Source organism: Drosophila virilis, chromosome 5, assembly GCF_030788295.1.
Source record: "Drosophila virilis strain 15010-1051.87 chromosome 5, Dvir_AGI_RSII-ME, whole genome shotgun sequence".
NCBI classification, from domain to species: Eukaryota; Metazoa; Arthropoda; class Insecta; order Diptera; family Drosophilidae; genus Drosophila; species Drosophila virilis.
Window position 1 is genome coordinate 24,953,831 of NC_091547.1, and position 16,772 is coordinate 24,970,602.

Here is a 16,772-nt window from a genome sequence, read left to right on the forward strand (position 1 = left end):
GAACAATATGACAACGACACGACAAACGACTGCGTAAATAAACAATTATATTTTATTCGACCGTATATACAATAATGTCATCTTTGACTTGGACAGAAGTTAACATACAAAATCTTACAAACTCTTTGGGAACCTCTGTTCGTTCGACTAGCCGAAGCTAAAAACAAATATGAATTCAAATTTCATATTAATGGCAGCTATATAATGTATTTACATAAACCATTTGGATAATCTCACAATTACGCATGTTATAGCCACTAACTGATCGGTTGATCAGTTGTTTTGTTAACTAGATGCTTATCAGCTAAAATGTAGTAAAAAGGATTAGGCATAAGTACGCCCGCTGCTAAATGATTTGTGGAGTCTGGAGTCTAGATGTACTTGAAGCATTTCTGCTTGTCGTGCGGAATTCGCGTCTTGAAGAGTATGGAGTCGGCACGATATTGCGTGTTAAGCAACGGTGTGTAGCCAAAGACCTGGCTAAAGAAATTAATGCACTTATGCCGCTCCTGAAAATGCGTATCGTCCTCGCTAAGGGACACCGGGCAGCCGGGGCAGCGGAAGGTCCAGCGCGAGGTTACCTTAACGGGCGGACGGCGCGTGAGATGGGAAACAAGAAAATTCATGGCGATATCCTCGCAATTCATATACTCATCGACCTTGTCGCGTATCGCCTGCGGCAGGTGGTAGGTGTACAGGAACATATAGTACTTGTGAATGAAGGCGGCGCCCGTGAGCACCATGCTCAGCTCACAGCTATAGTTTGAGTTGTAGTGCCACATGTTATTGCTGCTTAGATCCCAGGCGTGGTAGCGACCCGGGAAACCGACGACCCGATCGCGATGCTCTCGCCATACGCGAAAGCCAAACAGAATCTCGTCATGCCGCAAATGGGCGTCATCATCCACTGAGAGTACCGCTTCGGTTTCAATAACATCGAAGGGAAGGAACCGGTTATTGAGAGAGTTGCGTGGGGCTCGCACCACAGCAACGGGCACACCTATATCAGGCCAGCGTAGGTCATCCAAAGGCGGTTTGGGCGAGTTCCACACAACGACCACTTTATGTAGATACGGCAGACCGTAGAGGCGACCCAATGAGTCCATCAGCACCTGCTCACGTTCGTAGGTGAGAATAACAATGGTGAATTGTTCGCGCGGGTAATTACCACCCAGTGCTTCACTGAATTCCTTTCCAGCTCCGCCAATCCCTTTGCCAATGGGCCGGAAGCCTGTGTGAGAGCCCATAAACTTCGCCTCGGACGGTAGAGCCGGATCAAAGGGAAGTTGCGGGTACAAGAAAAATGGATCCATCCAATCATTCCACGCTTCTTTTGATTGAATGCGAAAAACTGTGTAGTTGCGGCGGAAAGATGGACTCGGATACGGCGGCTCAATTGGGCCCAGTGACTCCTCCGGCTCCGTATCCATTCCTACAGGCGGTTCAGACTTTAGGGGTATAAAAGTGCTATTGAACACGCTCTGGGCAACAACTGGTGGCACCGGACGTGGAGGTATTCCCAGTCGATCGCGCATACTGGCTATTACAGTGTCCACGGTGGCTTGCACTGAGCTAAGATAGCGTTCCCAAATTAAACGGCCCTGGCGACGTAACTGCAGTAAGTCCGCATCTTGGACAGCCCGCAACAAAAAATGCAGCTCCGTAATGCGAGCCTTCGGCAGTAAAAGTGCAGCACGGCGCCAGTCAATCGTCTCAGCATATGGCAAGCGCAGTTCATCAGCGCCCAGGATGACAGGAACAGCGCCCGAGCGCAGCGCTTCATAGAGACGCGCCAACATCAGCGTGGAACTAACGCGCTGGCCCAACGGAGGCAAGACCAACACATATGTAGAGTCCTTGAGTAGCTGCTTGCGCGAAGAGTCAGAGCCGCAAAGCGTCCAATCGCCTAAGGCATCCGCTTCCTGTTGCTCTGTTGCGGGCACGCATTGGAATTGTAGCTGAAAGTGATCCTGTGTGGCGGTGCGCGACATATCATTGAGATGATCGATAATAAAGTCATCCAGAGGCTGGAGATCTGATTGCGCGAATTGTGTCGGCCGCAGCTCCCCCTGGAACGTGAGTAAAAACTTTCGTCGCGCTGGCACCATACTGGCGCATTCCTGCCAGACATCGCCACCAGGAGGGCCCAGTATGGGCGGCACAATCAGATCATAGCCAGGACGGAACTGATCACGTTCAAAAGAGCTCTGTACGATGATGGCACGCATGGTGTTCTGCTGAAGCAACGGATTGGTGCGTGCTGAATTCAAGTCGCGGCGGGCAAGATTCAACAGTACATGATTGCGTCCATCGCCTCCCCAATAGGGCAGCTGGTAGAGCTTTTGCATATCGATGGGCGAGTTTGGGGCCTCATTTGCGGCTGTCGATTGCTGCGGCTGTTGTACGACCTCTTGTGCTGCATAGCGGTTATTGCGCAGAAGATCTTGCTCTAAAAGAGCTTCACCCACCAGTACCAGGTAAATACAGGCTAGTTTGGGATCTCGCACAATGTGCGCATTGTAGCCTAAAGTTTGTTTTAGTGTGGTCTTCAAGAAGCCGTCGATGTCGTAACCCGCACGCTGCACATTGTAAACGTCTGGATCGTAAAGGTAGACTGGAAACCCGGAGGTAAGACTGCAGCGCGAGTGGTCAAAGCAATTGTGCATCTCACAGGCGGCTGCAATGCCTTTGCCGACTGCGTTCATCTTGCGCGGAAGAGAGCTGGGTAGAAGTGTGCGTGGCAAGGCTAATTCTGGAGTGTTACGTTGGACGGCTTCCTGTTGCGCCACCTGGGCCTGCTCCACAGAGATTTTCAGCCGTTCAAGTTCAGTCTGTTCCCGTAACAGCTCCTGCTTCAATTCCTCGATCTTCTGATTGTACTGGCTGATGTCCGACTGAAGTTTTTGGCGACGAGATTCTAGTTCACGCAGCTCCACAGATACGGTGCTCTGCAACGGGTGCACATATTTAAAAATATGTATGTGTGTCTATGTGTGTCTTCCTCCTACCTTAATTCTCAGCATTTCCTCAATGCGCATCTTTAGATCGCTGGCGCGCATGGCACTAAAATCCTCATAGGCGTCCAGCAGCGGTCGAGTGCGATGCACATCTGTCGGCGGTGCATCCAGCTCAGCCTGGCACACAGAATGAATGAACATTATGAATCAGCATTGCATATTTAACTCACATTTAACAATTTGCGATGCGCTATCAAAGGCAGCAGCACCAAAAGCAGCAGTATTAGAATCGTAAACTTGTAAAGACGACACTGTCGCATCCAGACACCGCTCATGCTGTATCTAAGATGCGTTGATGTTGCTGGTGGTATGGATTTTGACAGATTTTTATCCATATCGCTACAGTCCTGTGATATGTTTTGATAGGCATTGGTGCTATCCAGGTCAAAGGACAGGGACATTTTGCTGCTTCCACTTTCAGCTGGATATTATCAGCTTTGCAAATGCAAATTGTTTGCTTTTATCAAAACATTGCACTAAACATAGTTAAAAGCACTGTCTAAATATATCGAGCTCATCGATAATTTTGAGCTCGCGATATTTTATTCTATCGAACTATCAGACAAGTATACCAATTTTTACAGCTGATTTTGTTTACATTTCAATGTTATTGTTTTTAATAACAGCCCTGTCTAGTAATTAAAAATGTGCGCTAGCCAAATGTCACTTTTGTTTGTTGAGAGTTTGTTAGTGACGAATGGGAACTTAATATGTGTATTTAATTTTAGCATGTTTTTCATGCATGCATGTGCATGTATTTAGAGATATTTTCTTCTTTTTTGTTGTGCAGCATAAAATATATGGTAGCAAAACACAATTTCGCCTCTTGCTCTACCACCAGCACACACATGTGTGCACATGTAAATATGTATGTGAGTATGTAACTCACCAAGCTTGCTGACAAGAATCCAAACCGCAACTCAAGCCGAAGCTTTGAAATCAGTCGGCCTGCGTACGCGCGCCTAGCTTGTGTTCATAGTTGTGTTTAGTCTCTTGTGCGTGTGTGTGTGTGTGTGTTTTGTTGTTTATTATGCGTAGTTTCGTCTTTGACCCGGCGTGCGTTTATCTTAGGCAAAGCGTAAACTAATTAAGCACGGAGTGCTATAATTGAACAAACCCAATGAGAAATGACAAAAAATGTTTCAAAGTTGAAAGTGTTTGTACCGTTCAATAAAATTTCATACAAAAACTTGCCCAATAACTAACGTTTAGAAAGCACCTCAGCCATAAAAGTGAAAATGGGTAAAGTGTCATAGTAAATATTAGTTATTACATTCCATTTTTGTTAGTCAGACCATTTCAATTTATAATATAAATATAAAAAATATGGCATATGCCATACATAACTACTTAGTTGTAATTTGCATTTACTAATCATGACTGCACAAACGTATTTAAATGTACATATATTTTTTCCATTATCCATTTTTTGTATTACCATCTTCTACAAATGATTTCTACAATACAATTACGATATATCATGCCGTGTAAGTTATGTCAAAGCATCGCGAAGAGGGGCCTGTTGATAAATGACTCTCTAAAATTCCCGGTATTAAACTTGTTCTCCTGTCTTCCACTTATCTTAATTATATGAAAGTTGCGCAATTGAGGAGCCAAAAATAATATTTCAACTAGAAATTCAAATACAATTTAAGGTAATTTTGAAAGAGAGCTCCAATCTATGTCAGGACCTACAAAATGGGTCTTTGATTTGATTTATTAAAACAAGTTGCAGTCATCAAAAGGCCTTCGAGTCAAAATAAATGAATCAACAAAATCCTTGTGGCATGGCTCCTGCCAGTTCCTTTATTTGGCTGTCCCGACTTATTCATGTTGTGATTGTGTCGTAGATTTCTTTGTCGTTGACCCCAAACAATGCGATGAACACACTTTCGGATTTGGAACACACAGCTTATCGTGTGGGGCCTTATTAGGGGCACATTCAATGCATTGAGAACTGTCGGCTGAGCGTGCCGACACTGGCTCCGTCTGTGGCTCAGGCTGTATCTGTGTGTGTGTGTGTGTGTCGTGGTAGTGTTGCTGTTGTGCGTGAGCTTCCGTCCATGCGCCTAAGCCCGGCCAGCGCCGGGAACCCAGAGGGAGACGAGGGCGTAACTGAGCGACCTTTGTGCGGCTGCAGCACCGCGGCCCACAATTACCTTGTCTAATGACATCCGTTGAGCGTTTTGGCGGATTCAGGCTCGTCGTCTGACTATCGCTTATAGAAGCCGCAAGAAACTGGCTCAAAGCGCCACGGGTAATGGGTACGGTGGTCAACTTAGTCCGTTAGCTGGACATAGTCAGTCGCATAACTTATTTAAATTCAGTTCGCATTGGCCAATCACACGTTGCAGTTCAGTAGAACAATGCATCTGGAGATACGCCTGTCTTGTCAGAAATATGAAATCTGGGGTAAGTTGTTGATTTAGTTGTTTTTATTAGCACTCAGCCCTAAAAACAAAAAAAAAAACCACATGGTAAATTGGCTGTGTCTGGCATTTTTAGCATATGCAAATGCATTGGCCATGCCGCGCATTTTAAGCATTCGCTTGCTGAGTTGCACCTTCATGGTCTTTTAAAAGGGAGCTGCCGCTGGCGTTCTAACTTCAGTTAGCTGATAGCCGTAGTTACAACTCCATATTCGAAGAGGCGGAAAAATGCGTAAGTTTAGAGCACAGGTGAATGTGAAAATCGAATCCTTACACGTTGGATTAGTTCCAAAATACAACCATGTAAAAATACCGTGTAAAAAACCGTGTAAAAAGACATTGATCATATGCAAAAATAGATGATTTATTCTAAAACGGATTAAACTAGTGAAAACTCAGGAGCCAAAAACTATTGTGTTAAACAGCCCTGTTGCTAACAAAAAGAGAAGGTTATTCAACTTTTAAAATAAAAAAAAAAAATAGTTTAAATAACTGAATGAATATTAAATATTTTTTTGCTAGCCACGTCCGTCTGTCCTACCGTATGTATAAACGCAAGGATCTCAGAACCTAGTCCTAGTCCATGTGCAGATCGAGTTTGTTTCCGGTAATCGATAACCGATAACTTACTCCGTTTTCAAGCAATCGATAAAAATCGACATCGATATCCTGTTTTTTGAGCAAATCATGTATTTATTAAGAGCTAGAGTCACCAATCTTGATATTTTGCTTTTGGAACATTATATACATATATCAAGTATCTTTCCTTTTACATCTATCGCCAGCTCCCCGCTACCACCGCAGAGCTATAAATCAAGTTAATAACCCAACTTATATTGCCCACTTCTTAAGGCCACAATTTTAATGCAATTAACCTTTTAAGAATACACAAATATTCTATGGTACATTAAGATATACTGTGGAAAATTTCATTAAGATCGGTTAAGGGAAAACTAAAGTTAAGTAACTGCGTATGTGTGTATACATTTACACACACACATTCATGCGCTTCTGCTTCGAATTCTATCAACGGCATTGCAATTGCGACTGATTTCTGTGCTGGTATTTTAATTCGTTTTTTCTCAATAAAACTTAATTATTGGTGTGGCTGTTGAGTAGAGTCGTCAGCAAGTAATGCGGTCAGTTGCAAGTTCGAAACCTGTCAAGGAAACATTATTTTTTAATTTATCTTTATTATTTATTATTACTATTACGAACTGCATTTGGCGTTAAAATAAGAGGGTTCAGGGTATTTCCTAGTCGAGAGCTCCCGTCTAGAACCTCTTACATGCTTTTATTTTCAAACCGTGTTAAATTAAAACCGTGCAAAAAACAGAAATAGGTGCAAATTAATAATAAATAAAACACACTATGTGATAACTGCGGTGAAAATCAATTGAGTACGTCTATTTGACCGCAATATTTTCAAAAGTCCGTTATAAATTGAAGCCCGCTTTTCAGCGGAAGCTTTTGCCAATATATCTGTGCTTTTTCGCTTACCAGCTGATAAGCATGTAAAAAGATAAAAACAAAAAAAAAAAAAAAAGAAGTGCGGCGCTAACGACTAATGCCCGCAACCCTAGTGTACTTTTGGCTGGCAAGCGAGCGAGCAGCAAACGTAGCTCGCATATCGCAACATCGTAACGCTTGTATTATGGGCTTAAAGAGATTGTTTAAATGTTTGTTTGACTATTTAACAATTGTTGTTATTCTTCTACACTATGCGTGGCTTAACTAATTTAAACAGAATGCCAATGTGCGATTTCGGCAGTGCTTACTTTTTTCTCAATATAATAATATCACGTTTATTTTGGGTCAGTGTGTAAGAGAGAGGCAAAAAAGAGAGCGAGAGCGTCAACTTGCGTGAGTGTGTGGGAGAGCTTGAATGTGCTTAAGAACAGCTGTTCCGGCTACACCTGTTGATATGTTGAAAGCTTACCACGGCTTAGCTTTGATGCATTCTCTATATGCATTGCTTATTATATTGTTTAGCTTTTGTTAAGTATACGCCATATGCACACGCGCATTAAATTTAGTTCCTGCTTATGTTTTTAATTACATTGTTGTAAAACCTGACAATTAATATTGGATTCCATTTCGTTTCCGTTACGTTTCGCACAATGATTTTCAACACAACAATTGCAAATGTGAGTACATATTATAAACAGTAAGAATTAAATGAAACAATGCCAGTTAGTTGGCATTGGCATTGACCAATCGTTCAGCGGTACAGTACTCACGAGTATGTTTATGGGTAAAAAATATGCCTTCTTGGCTGCTTTATTAGTTATCCGCAACTGATGTTCATATCTTATCGGGAAGCGGAACGAGAGCCCAAAACAAAAAGTATTTTTATCAGTCTGTGGCCTACATTGCAGTGATAATTATTGTTCTTTTTTTTCTATCTACTTTCAGCTCTTTCACTCTTTTTGCTGGTTATCGGCTTCTGTATTCTAAACATTACATTAGCTCTTATTATACTAAACAAGGACATAGAGACGACGAGAGGTATGCTGTATCCGCGTGAGTCAGAGACGCGAGAGGTGCGTGCGCTGGACGGTATCTGGAACTTTGTGCGTTCGGATGAGGCAAACCCTACGCAGGGTATACGTGACGGTTGGTTCAATGATGACTTGAGCAAAAGCATGCCAACCATTCCTATGCCAGTGCCGGCATCGTACAACGATATCACAACGGAACAGGCTTTGCGTGATCATGTTGGCACAGTTTGGTACGATCGGAAGTTTTTCGTTCCCCGTTCCTGGGGCCAGCACCAGCGAGTGTGGCTGCGCTTTGGCAGTGTCCATTATGAGGCCTTTGTTGTAAGTAATCACCGAGAAAGATGACACCCATGACTATTGTGTGGCTTGTTTTTTCTGCAGTGGATCAACGGCCAGTCGGCCATAAAGCATGAGATGGGACATTTACCCTTTGAGACGGAAGTCACACATTTGCTTAAATATGGTGCAGAGAATCGCATCACCGTTATGTGTGACAATGCCTTGATACAGACGACGGTGCCGCAGGGAAAAATCTCCGAGGTGGCTAACGATCAGGGCGTTACCATCATACAAAGCTATACATTTGACTTCTTCAATTATGCGGGCATCCACCGTTCCGTGCATCTGTACACGACACCCAAAACATTCATAGAGGAGGTGGAGATCAAGACGAATCTGTCCGAAGACAACAGCGGTAAGCATCCGATTCAGACCAAAGTAGAGCTATAATATCTGCAGTTCATTTTCAGTGGGCACTGTGAATTACAGCATTGCGGTGAATGGCACAGCCGCTAATGAAGCGGACAATACCCTGTACGCACGGCTGCAGCTGTACAGCAGGGAGGGCATACTAGTGGCCAATGCCACCTCGGACAGCAAGCTCTTGGGTTCATTGAAAGTTGAGAATGTTAAGCCCTGGTGGCCGTATCTAATGCATCCTGATCCGGGATACCTATACGAGTTGGAGATCAAACTCTATGCAGCCAAGGAACAGCTACTAGATGTCTACCGTTTAAGTGTGGGCCTGCGGACGCTTAGTTGGAACAACACTTCATTTCTGATAAACGGCAAGCCGGTCTATTTTCGCGGCTTTGGGCGCCATGAGGATGCTGATGTGCGTGGGAAGGGCCTGGATAATGCTTTGATGACGCGTGACTTTAATCTGCTGAAGTGGATTGGGGCCAATGCTTACCGCACATCGCATTATCCGTACTCGGAAGAGTCAATGCAGTTTGCCGATCAACATGGCATAATGATCATCGACGAATGCCCCAGCGTGGATACTGAGTAATAAATATGGTTAATATAACAAATAATTAACGCCTTCTTACATTTTCGCTTTGACAGAAACTTCAATCAAGTTTTGCTGGACAAACATAAATCGTCTCTGGAGCAGCTGGTACATCGCGATCGAAATCATCCCAGCGTTGTGATGTGGTCCATTGCCAATGAGCCGCGCACAGGACAGCTAAATGCCGACACATATTTCCAGTGAGTAATAAAATTATACAGATCTCTTGGGCATTCTTTATCCCATGCGGTTTTTTGTTCATACAGATTTGTGGCCAACTTCACACGATCCTTGGATAGCACAAGGCCAATTACAGCGGCTATCGCAGTGCCCTCAAAAGATGACAAAGCGGTAAGTAGCATACCCAGGATTGAATAACATGCTTAGCTCTTTTCATAACAGGGACGCCACCTAGACATTTGATTAACATGCTTAGCTCTTTTCATAACAGGGACGCCATCTAGACATAATAAGCTTTAACCGCTATAATGCCTGGTACAGCAACACAGGTCGCTTGGATATGGTCACACAGCGTGTCATTAATGAAGCAACCGCGTGGAACTATAAATATGACAAGCCGGTTATCATGGCGGAGTACGGCGCCGATACGTTGGAGGGCTTGCATCTGGTAAAAGGGAAGAAAGAAAGTTGTCATAGTTTATAGCTAATGCCCATTTCTTATTACAGCAACCCTCTTATGTATGGTCTGAGGAGTTCCAGGCGGAGGTATTCTCGCAGCATTTTAAAGCTTTCGACGCTTTGCGTCGCCAAAAATGGTTCATTGGCGAGTTCGTGTGGAACTTTGCCGATTTCAAAACGGCTCAATGTAGGTAACAATTAACAAGAGCGCCGATAGAAGCGTACTAAAAGTATCCATTTCCTCAGCTTATACACGAGTCGGAGGAAACAAGAAGGGCGTCTTCACGCGCGCACGTCAGCCTAAAGCGGCGGCTCACCTCCTGCGCCAGCGATATTTTGCTCTAGGCCGCGAGATGGATAAGTGCAACTTGCCAAGTGACCTGTTCACCTACATTGCTGATGTGGGCTCCAATGTACAGCATGATTCCAGTGATTTATAAAATAATAATTAGAAGGTTTTCATCTTCGACTGTGGAATACTTAAAATGACAACAACGTAACAGTACAATATTATACACATAAGTCCACGCGGAAGAAAAGTATTGTAGATATTTATACTGTTTTTATAACCAATGTTTTATTAAAACTGACCACAAATGCATTTCAACAGCTACACCTTCTACAATGTTATATGCTTTTTAAAATAAAGAGTTTTCGCCTTTGACTTAAATTCAATTTAAATCATGTCAAAATGTACTCGACTAGAAGCTTTTCTGTAAGAATATATTATATATCTTTTTGGTATGGACTTTAACCAGCCAAAGCTTACATATGTTGGTAAGTTTTTAATAATTATGTTATAAACTTGTTTTAAGCTATTAATTATTTGTTATAACCAACAAATAACAAGGTATGCATGTGTATTATCTCCCATACTCTTCATTAGGTCTTTCGCTCTCTTACATTTCATTGCTTCTCGCTTCCGTCTCTCCTACTCTCTTTGCCAGACTCCATTGAGTAATAAAGAGATAAAGAGTGAGTAATAAAAATCTACCGATCTGCTTGCAAGTTGAAAGCGAGTGGAGAAGAAGAAGACATATGCATAGCCGTGCTTAGAAACCACAACAATGAGTTGGAAGGGTGCAGAAGCTAAGATCATAGACTGTAGCCCCAAACATAAAAAGATAGAAAGGACAGAATTTGTGGTATGCTTTTTTCACTGTGGAGTCGTTTGTTTTGATTATGGTTATTGTTAGTTCTAATGGAAAATGTTTTGAAGTTGCTATTGAATTGTGGACATCGGCAGAAGTAGCTGCAGACAGCTGGGTGTTGTGTTTGCAATTTTTGTTTGCAACCTCGATTTCGCTCAGGAAGTATTTCTAAAAAGAGCTTTTGATCCAAACGCCGGCTCTTTCTCTTTATTACTCAATGGCCAGACTCTAATGCTATCAATCTCTCTCTTTCTTTTTGCTTGCAATGCTTTTTCTCTTTTACTTTCCTATTTAGCTTACTTTGCCTCGTTGTTTACATACAAGTAAATTTAATGAAATAAGTGTAAGTATAGAATCTAAGTTAGGCACAAGTTAAGACTAAAATATCTCTGAAACTGCCACACAAATATTATCTCACTAACAAAATTCCAGAGCTCAACAGTTTGCTTGATTAAAATACCACCACCATCAAGTTCACAACAGCTGATTTTTGTTATATTTGGCACGTTTATCGATAACAATGTTATTGTAATCGATAAGGCCAAGACGGAGAGCTGTGCTTAAAACTGCTAAATATAAAATATTGCAATGCTGTGGTCTATAGGCGTTCCACGGTAGTTAATATTTTCTCTCTTCAACAGCGTAAACTTCTTTTTGTGTTACAGTCATTGCCAGCTAGTAAAAAGTTTGTTATCGCGTAAATACTTTGGTCGAGCATATGTATATGACCGCTGAGTAATGCACTATTATATACATATACTATTAATAATATATATATGTTTTAAATAACAGAATTATATCGCCATAATGCAGAGAAGTACATGCTTTTTGATAACTTTCTTGAGCTGTTGCATATTGGCTGCAGTCGGATCCTGCCCTAAAGAATTTGCAAATCTGGAGGAGTCTACGATTGCGCATGAAAACATATATACTTACTCAAGTGTGAAGCCACCGAATCCCACAGTGGGTCTGCTCTATCCGCGTGAGTCAAATACGAGAGAAGTGCGCTCTCTGGATGGAATATGGAACCTGCTCAGAAGCAATGCCAGCGATCCGTTACAGGGCATACGGGAAAAATGGTACAAAGAAAACCTCAGAGCGACGAATCACGAAATAACTTTAATGCCTGTGCCAGCATCTTACAACGACGTGACCGTAGACCAGCGACTACGAGACCATGTGGGAACAGTTTGGTATGAGCGGCATTTTTTTGTACCCAGCCGTTGGCGTAAGGAGCGCATGCGCGTCTGGCTTCGCTTTGGTAGCATTCACTACGAAGCTATTGTTTGGATCAATGGTCAAACCACGATGCGCCATAGTTTTGGTCATCTGCCGTTCGAAGTGGAGATTAGCAGTTATGTCAATTACGGCAGCGAGAACCGCATCACAATCATGGTTGACAACCGGCTCAACAATCACACCATTCCCCAGGGTCAAGTGGTTAAGCAAGTCAATGACGATGGATTTGCCTATATACAAACATACACATTCGATTTTTTCAACTACGCCGGCATCCATCGTTCAGTACATCTTTATACAACGCCACCAACTTACATAAGCGACGTGGAACTGAAAACGCAGGTCTCCAGAAATCTAATAGGCCGCATTGATTATCGCTTGTGGCTTGGTAACGCCGAAGTTTTGGATGTGAAGTCTACCCATGTGCTAGTAAAATTGCTAGACAAAAGTGGAAATGTTGCGGCTCATCAAATAAATCGGGATATTCGCAATGGTACTTTGCTTGTGCCAAATGTAAAGCCTTGGTGGCCCTATCTTATGAACCCGGATCCAGGATACATGTACACACTGGAATTTCAGTTGATCGCTGAAGGAGGTACCGAAGCAGAGCCAAATAATGAGCTGTTGGACGCCTATCGACTGCCCGTTGGCATTCGCAACCTCAGCTGGAACAAGGATGGTTTGTTCCTAAATAACAAGCCGCTTTATTTGCGCGGCTTTGGCAGGCACGAAGACTCGGATGTAAGTTGTTTAAACCCGCGCAGTATTCAATATGAATACCTTATATTCTGACGGTGCTTATTACAGATTCGTGGTAAGGGTCTGGACAACGCGCTGCTCACGCGCGACTTTAGTCTACTGCGTTGGGTTGGAGCCAATGCCTACCGCACCTCCCATTATCCCTACTCGGAGGAATCTATGCAGTTTGCGGATCAGCATGGCATTATGATCATCGACGAGTGCGCTAGTGTTAATACGGATTTATTCGAGCCAGAGCTGTTGGTTAATCATATGTCTTATTTGGAGCAGCTTATTCATCGCGATCGCAACCACGCCTCCGTGATTGCTTGGTCGATAGCGAATGAGCCGCGCACAAAGAAAAAGGCGGCCGAAGCTTATTTCGGGTAAGTTATTATAAAATATCAAATTGATAAGTATTAAATTATATTTTGCAAAAGCGCATTGGCCAACTATACAAGGGGCATTGCCCAAGGGCGTCCTCTAACGGCTGCTAGCAATGTGGATAAGCCTTCTGAGTGCATGATGTCACAATTTTTGGACATAATTGGCTTTAATCGTTACAATGCCTGGTATCACAATGCAGGACGCACCGACATGATTGTGCAACCAATGTACGACGAGGCCAAAAATTGGCGAGATCGGTATCAGAAGCCGGTTATTCTGTTTGAGTATGGCGGTGATACCATTGAAGGATATCACACAGTAAGACTTTAGAGAAACATTTAAGCGAGTAGTGCCTTAATCATTTTTAATATAGTTGCCCGCATTTATCTGGTCGGAGGAATATCAGACGACGCTATTTTCCAAACATTTCAAGGCGTTTGATCGACTGCGTGAGCTTAAATGGTTTATTGGTGAATTTGTCTGGAACTTTGCCGATTTCAAGACAGAGCAAGGTAAGTAACTAAAAGTTTCCTAGGCCTAGATAACTAATCTAACTAATTATTCGTAGCTTTCACGCGTGTGGGAGGCAATAAAAAAGGCGTTTTCACACGTAATCGGCAACCCAAGGATGCAGCGCATCTGTTACGAAAGCGTTACCACGCACTTGCATGGAAACTGGACAACGCCAGCTTGCCTGCTGATCTCTTCGATTACATTATCGACTGGAATTAGTATTCATTCGTCTTAACTTATATTATTCCCCAATAACAAAAATGTAGCTGAAGATAAAGAAGATGACTTCAATCGTAAACAGGTTTAGTGGCACTCTTAGTTAAAGCAGGAAACCATATATTTATGTGGTTCATATCTTTCTTTGTTTTGAAAGTGAATTACTGGAATTTTAGCTTTCGAAATCTTAAAGCAAATACTCCCTATAACAAAAGCGAATTAAGTAAATACTGATAAATTTCATAGGCAACCCCCCCGGTACAAATTTAAAGAATAGCCATAAGAGCTTGTTGCTGAAATTATTGCTGATTGCGCCTGGAGCACAACTCTGATAAAAACAACGACAGCATTTATTTAAAGCGCAAGCACACCAAATATTCAAGCTACAATCAGTCTTAAAGTCTACTACTGACAAGATGCACAGCGCTGTCCTGCTGCTCCTATTGTTGTTCTGCCTAGGAGCTAATGGCGATTTGTCTACGCCCCTTGTTTCGGCCCATATGGAGGACTATATAGCTCAGAACCAGCGACAATACGACGCCAAGCTCAAGAACTGGGAGGATGAATTGGCTCTTTTTCGGAAAACCTTTACCAGTGAACTGCGAGCTATTAATGTGCATGCCGATCAGCTGGAAGTAAAGCTGGAGGAAGCGAAAGCACGTCTAAATCCAATTGAGCTTATTGACTCGTGGCACAAGCACTGTGTGCAGAACTACAGCGCAACCATTCCATTAATTGCAAATGTGCGAAGCGCCCTCAACGGCTGTTTTAATACGGCCAATAGCAACCTGAACTCAATACTAACGAATGCACAGAACAGCTTTAACAGCCTAAAGAACTTCTACAACAGCAACCTAAAAACATTACTGTCCGACTGCGAGAAGCGGAACCCCAAAAGCCAAATGAACTACACAATCTGCGTTGAGAATGTAGTAAGTTAGCGAATGCGCAAAGCTTTGTTTATGAAATTAATGAATAGCATATAATATCTAATTAACTCTCTCCTAGATATCGACAACCAATACCTTTACTCAAAATAACCAGAAAAACTTCAACAATTACATGCAGCAGGCCCAGTGCACTGCTGATATACGCACCACGCAGGCCTGGGAGTGTGCCTTCAACACGGTCTATAGTACCAGCTCATCGCTGGGAACAGCCATACGGCTTATCGATGATTGTATTGCCAACAAACTGGCGTGCGCTTCCGTATCCTGCACAAGTAGTTGCACTAATCAAATGATTATCAGCTGGAAGGAGAATGACTTTCTTAACGCCACCATTAAGAACCCTTTTTATGGATTGGATAGTAAGCTGAGTTGCTTGGAGATGAAGTTTAAGTATTAAATCTGAAATAATGAAATGCACTTTATCACTTCTTCTTGTCCAAAGACAATAACATAACATTTGGTTGCAATTTCTAATTAATACAAACGTTCTACTTACATCTTATAAAAAGTGTTCTGTTGTCTATGATCTACTCGGGCGATTAAGATTCTTCGTGCATTGCAGCATAAGAACAGAGGCAGGCAAGCAGAACAGCACAGATAATGTGAGGGTATACAACTGGTTAAAATAATTTATGGTCCATGTCATGCAACCTAATTTGAACATCTTTATGGAGAATAGAATAACAGGCGAACATGTTCGCGAGAACGTTACCACTGGGCAAGGATTTCTACCTGAATTCGGTGCGTTTATACCTGTTTCTGAAGTAAGTTAGAGAACCACCACCAAAATGTCTACTGTCTTGCTAAGGTTTCCTCGGTTGTCTCTTTTGTGTGTTCTTAAGAAGGCAAGCGCAGACATCAACCCTCCATGCATGTGGCTCTCCGTCTTGGTAGTTACTAGGGCAACAGCAGTTTCAGAAGTAGTTTCTGTGCTCAACACAGCAGACACCGCCTTACCTGGAAACGTCTATGCGACATCTTCATTATTTATAATTATTATGGCTCAATAACAGGATCAACGGTTTCTATCATTTTTTTGAGAAATTTCAATCTTGATAATTTAGCAGGCGTGCAGAAAAACGAAAGCAAGCATGAGACGCTTGAGAACAATGCTATGAAAAAAAAAAGAATTACAAGGGGACCTCCTGCAGATTAGGATCTTTTTCAACAAAAAATAGGTTCGCTGCCAGCATCTTGCAATGCATCTTGACGTTTGCGTGGGAACCTTTATAGAATAATTTTAGTTTCGGAACAGGCGAACAGACAACATTGAAGAGCTAGATTCTCACGCTGAATTACTTAATAAGATCCTCGATTTGTTGTTGTCTTGGTTGGATCGTGCGATCCAAACGAATAATTGTGAGCGTGAGAATTTTTCACGCCCTGTGACAAACGCCTGCCAGGCGAGCAGAAGCTGACATATGCGTGACGGAACTTTCTATGCTGTAATAATAAGAAAAACCTAAAACGGAATTGTAAATACGAGGCCTGAGAAAATATTTGTATCTACCTCATGTGTTCTTAGTTTTTGTTTGTGTCTGTCTGCCTGTCTGCCTATAGACAATGGGAGTTTTCAGAGACACATTCCTATCCCGTCTAATAAATAAAGCCAAATTGTTGTTCCCGATCATTGTTTAATTAAAGTTGGCGTTGCGTGTGCGCTTAAGCACAAATGGATTCTGATATTTGTCACGATAATTT

The 16,772-nt window shown here is 42.5% G+C and overlaps 4 protein-coding genes and 1 long non-coding RNA gene across 13 annotated transcripts; 3 read left to right on the plus strand and 2 right to left on the minus strand.

The window, feature by feature from the left end:
• Positions 1-30: 30 nt before the first annotated feature.
• Positions 31-3,532, minus strand: botv (exostosin like glycosyltransferase 3). The gene is made up of 3 exons (XM_002058854.4): positions 3,188-3,532; positions 3,009-3,134; positions 31-2,948 (listed from the first exon to the last, which is right to left on the minus strand). Exons 1-3 carry the CDS (start codon positions 3,416-3,418, stop codon positions 372-374), a joined length of 2,934 nt encoding a protein of 977 aa, XP_002058890.1. The 5' UTR covers positions 3,419-3,532; the 3' UTR covers positions 31-371.
• Positions 3,533-4,005: 473 nt separating this feature from the next.
• On the plus strand, positions 4,006-10,490 carry LOC6635365 (beta-glucuronidase). Of its 5 annotated transcripts, none has more exons than XM_015169193.3 (9): positions 4,006-4,259; positions 7,862-8,268; positions 8,329-8,641; positions 8,697-9,234; positions 9,295-9,438; positions 9,505-9,589; positions 9,690-9,866; positions 9,926-10,064; positions 10,124-10,490. In XM_015169193.3, the coding sequence occupies exons 1-9, from the start codon at positions 4,256-4,258 to the stop codon at positions 10,315-10,317; spliced, it is 2,001 nt and encodes a 666-aa protein (XP_015024679.1). In that variant the 5' UTR covers positions 4,006-4,255; the 3' UTR covers positions 10,318-10,490. The 5 variants fall into 5 exon arrangements, with proteins under 5 accessions (XP_015024679.1, XP_032293201.1, XP_032293202.1 ...); XM_032437310.2 differs by lacking the exon at positions 4,006-4,259 and adding an exon at positions 5,369-5,429; XM_032437311.2 differs by lacking the exon at positions 4,006-4,259 and adding an exon at positions 5,369-5,429 and having other exon boundaries at positions 7,916-8,268.
• Positions 10,491-11,551: 1,061 nt separating this feature from the next.
• On the plus strand, positions 11,552-14,203 carry LOC6635364 (beta-glucuronidase). 2 transcript variants are annotated; one of them, XM_015169197.3, is made up of 6 exons: positions 11,552-11,642; positions 11,821-13,008; positions 13,075-13,391; positions 13,446-13,710; positions 13,766-13,904; positions 13,961-14,203. In XM_015169197.3, exons 2-6 carry the CDS (start codon positions 11,836-11,838, stop codon positions 14,122-14,124), a joined length of 2,058 nt encoding a protein of 685 aa, XP_015024683.1. In that variant the 5' UTR covers positions 11,552-11,642; positions 11,821-11,835; the 3' UTR covers positions 14,125-14,203. The 2 variants fall into 2 exon arrangements, with proteins under 2 accessions (XP_015024683.1, XP_070066315.1); XM_070210214.1 differs by having other exon boundaries at positions 11,553-13,008.
• Positions 14,204-14,401: 198 nt separating this feature from the next.
• On the plus strand, positions 14,402-15,541 carry LOC6635363 (uncharacterized). Its single transcript, XM_002058851.4, has 2 exons — positions 14,402-15,053; positions 15,130-15,541. Exons 1-2 carry the CDS (start codon positions 14,538-14,540, stop codon positions 15,466-15,468), a joined length of 855 nt encoding a protein of 284 aa, XP_002058887.1. The 5' UTR covers positions 14,402-14,537; the 3' UTR covers positions 15,469-15,541.
• LOC26530723 (uncharacterized) lies at positions 14,709-16,686 on the minus strand. 4 transcript variants are annotated; one of them, XR_011416991.1, is made up of 5 exons: positions 16,582-16,683; positions 16,371-16,533; positions 16,029-16,296; positions 15,825-15,968; positions 14,709-15,735 (listed from the first exon to the last, which is right to left on the minus strand). It is a non-coding gene; the product is annotated as an uncharacterized lncRNA (long non-coding RNA). The 4 variants fall into 4 exon arrangements; XR_011416992.1 differs by having other exon boundaries at positions 16,029-16,183; positions 16,582-16,682; XR_011416990.1 differs by having other exon boundaries at positions 16,361-16,533; positions 16,582-16,682.
• Between the last annotated feature and the right edge of the window lie 86 nt (positions 16,687-16,772).

Coding starts and splice junctions, on each gene's coding strand:
- LOC6635363 (XM_002058851.4), top strand. CDS start 14,538: ATGCACAGCGCTGTCCTGCTGCTCCTATTGTTGTTCTGCCTAGGAGCT. Junction 15,054..15,129: donor CAATCTGCGTTGAGAATGTA/GTAAGTTAGCGA, acceptor ACTCTCTCCTAG/ATATCGACAACCAATACCTT.
- botv (XM_002058854.4), bottom strand. CDS start 3,418: ATGTCCCTGTCCTTTGACCTGGATAGCACCAATGCCTATCAAAACATA. Junction 3,135..3,187: donor CGCATCGCAAATTGTTAAAT/GTGAGTTAAATA, acceptor TCTGTGTGCCAG/GCTGAGCTGGATGCACCGCC. Junction 2,949..3,008: donor AGGAAATGCTGAGAATTAAG/GTAGGAGGAAGA, acceptor CACCCGTTGCAG/AGCACCGTATCTGTGGAGCT.
- LOC6635364 (XM_015169197.3), top strand. CDS start 11,836: ATGCAGAGAAGTACATGCTTTTTGATAACTTTCTTGAGCTGTTGCATA. Junction 13,009..13,074: donor GCAGGCACGAAGACTCGGAT/GTAAGTTGTTTA, acceptor TGCTTATTACAG/ATTCGTGGTAAGGGTCTGGA. Junction 13,392..13,445: donor GCGGCCGAAGCTTATTTCGG/GTAAGTTATTAT, acceptor ATTTTGCAAAAG/CGCATTGGCCAACTATACAA.
- LOC6635365 (XM_032437310.2), top strand. CDS start 5,384: ATGCATCTGGAGATACGCCTGTCTTGTCAGAAATATGAAATCTGGG. Junction 8,642..8,696: donor TCTGTCCGAAGACAACAGCG/GTAAGCATCCGA, acceptor GTTCATTTTCAG/TGGGCACTGTGAATTACAGC. Junction 10,065..10,123: donor CGATTTCAAAACGGCTCAAT/GTAGGTAACAAT, acceptor CCATTTCCTCAG/CTTATACACGAGTCGGAGGA.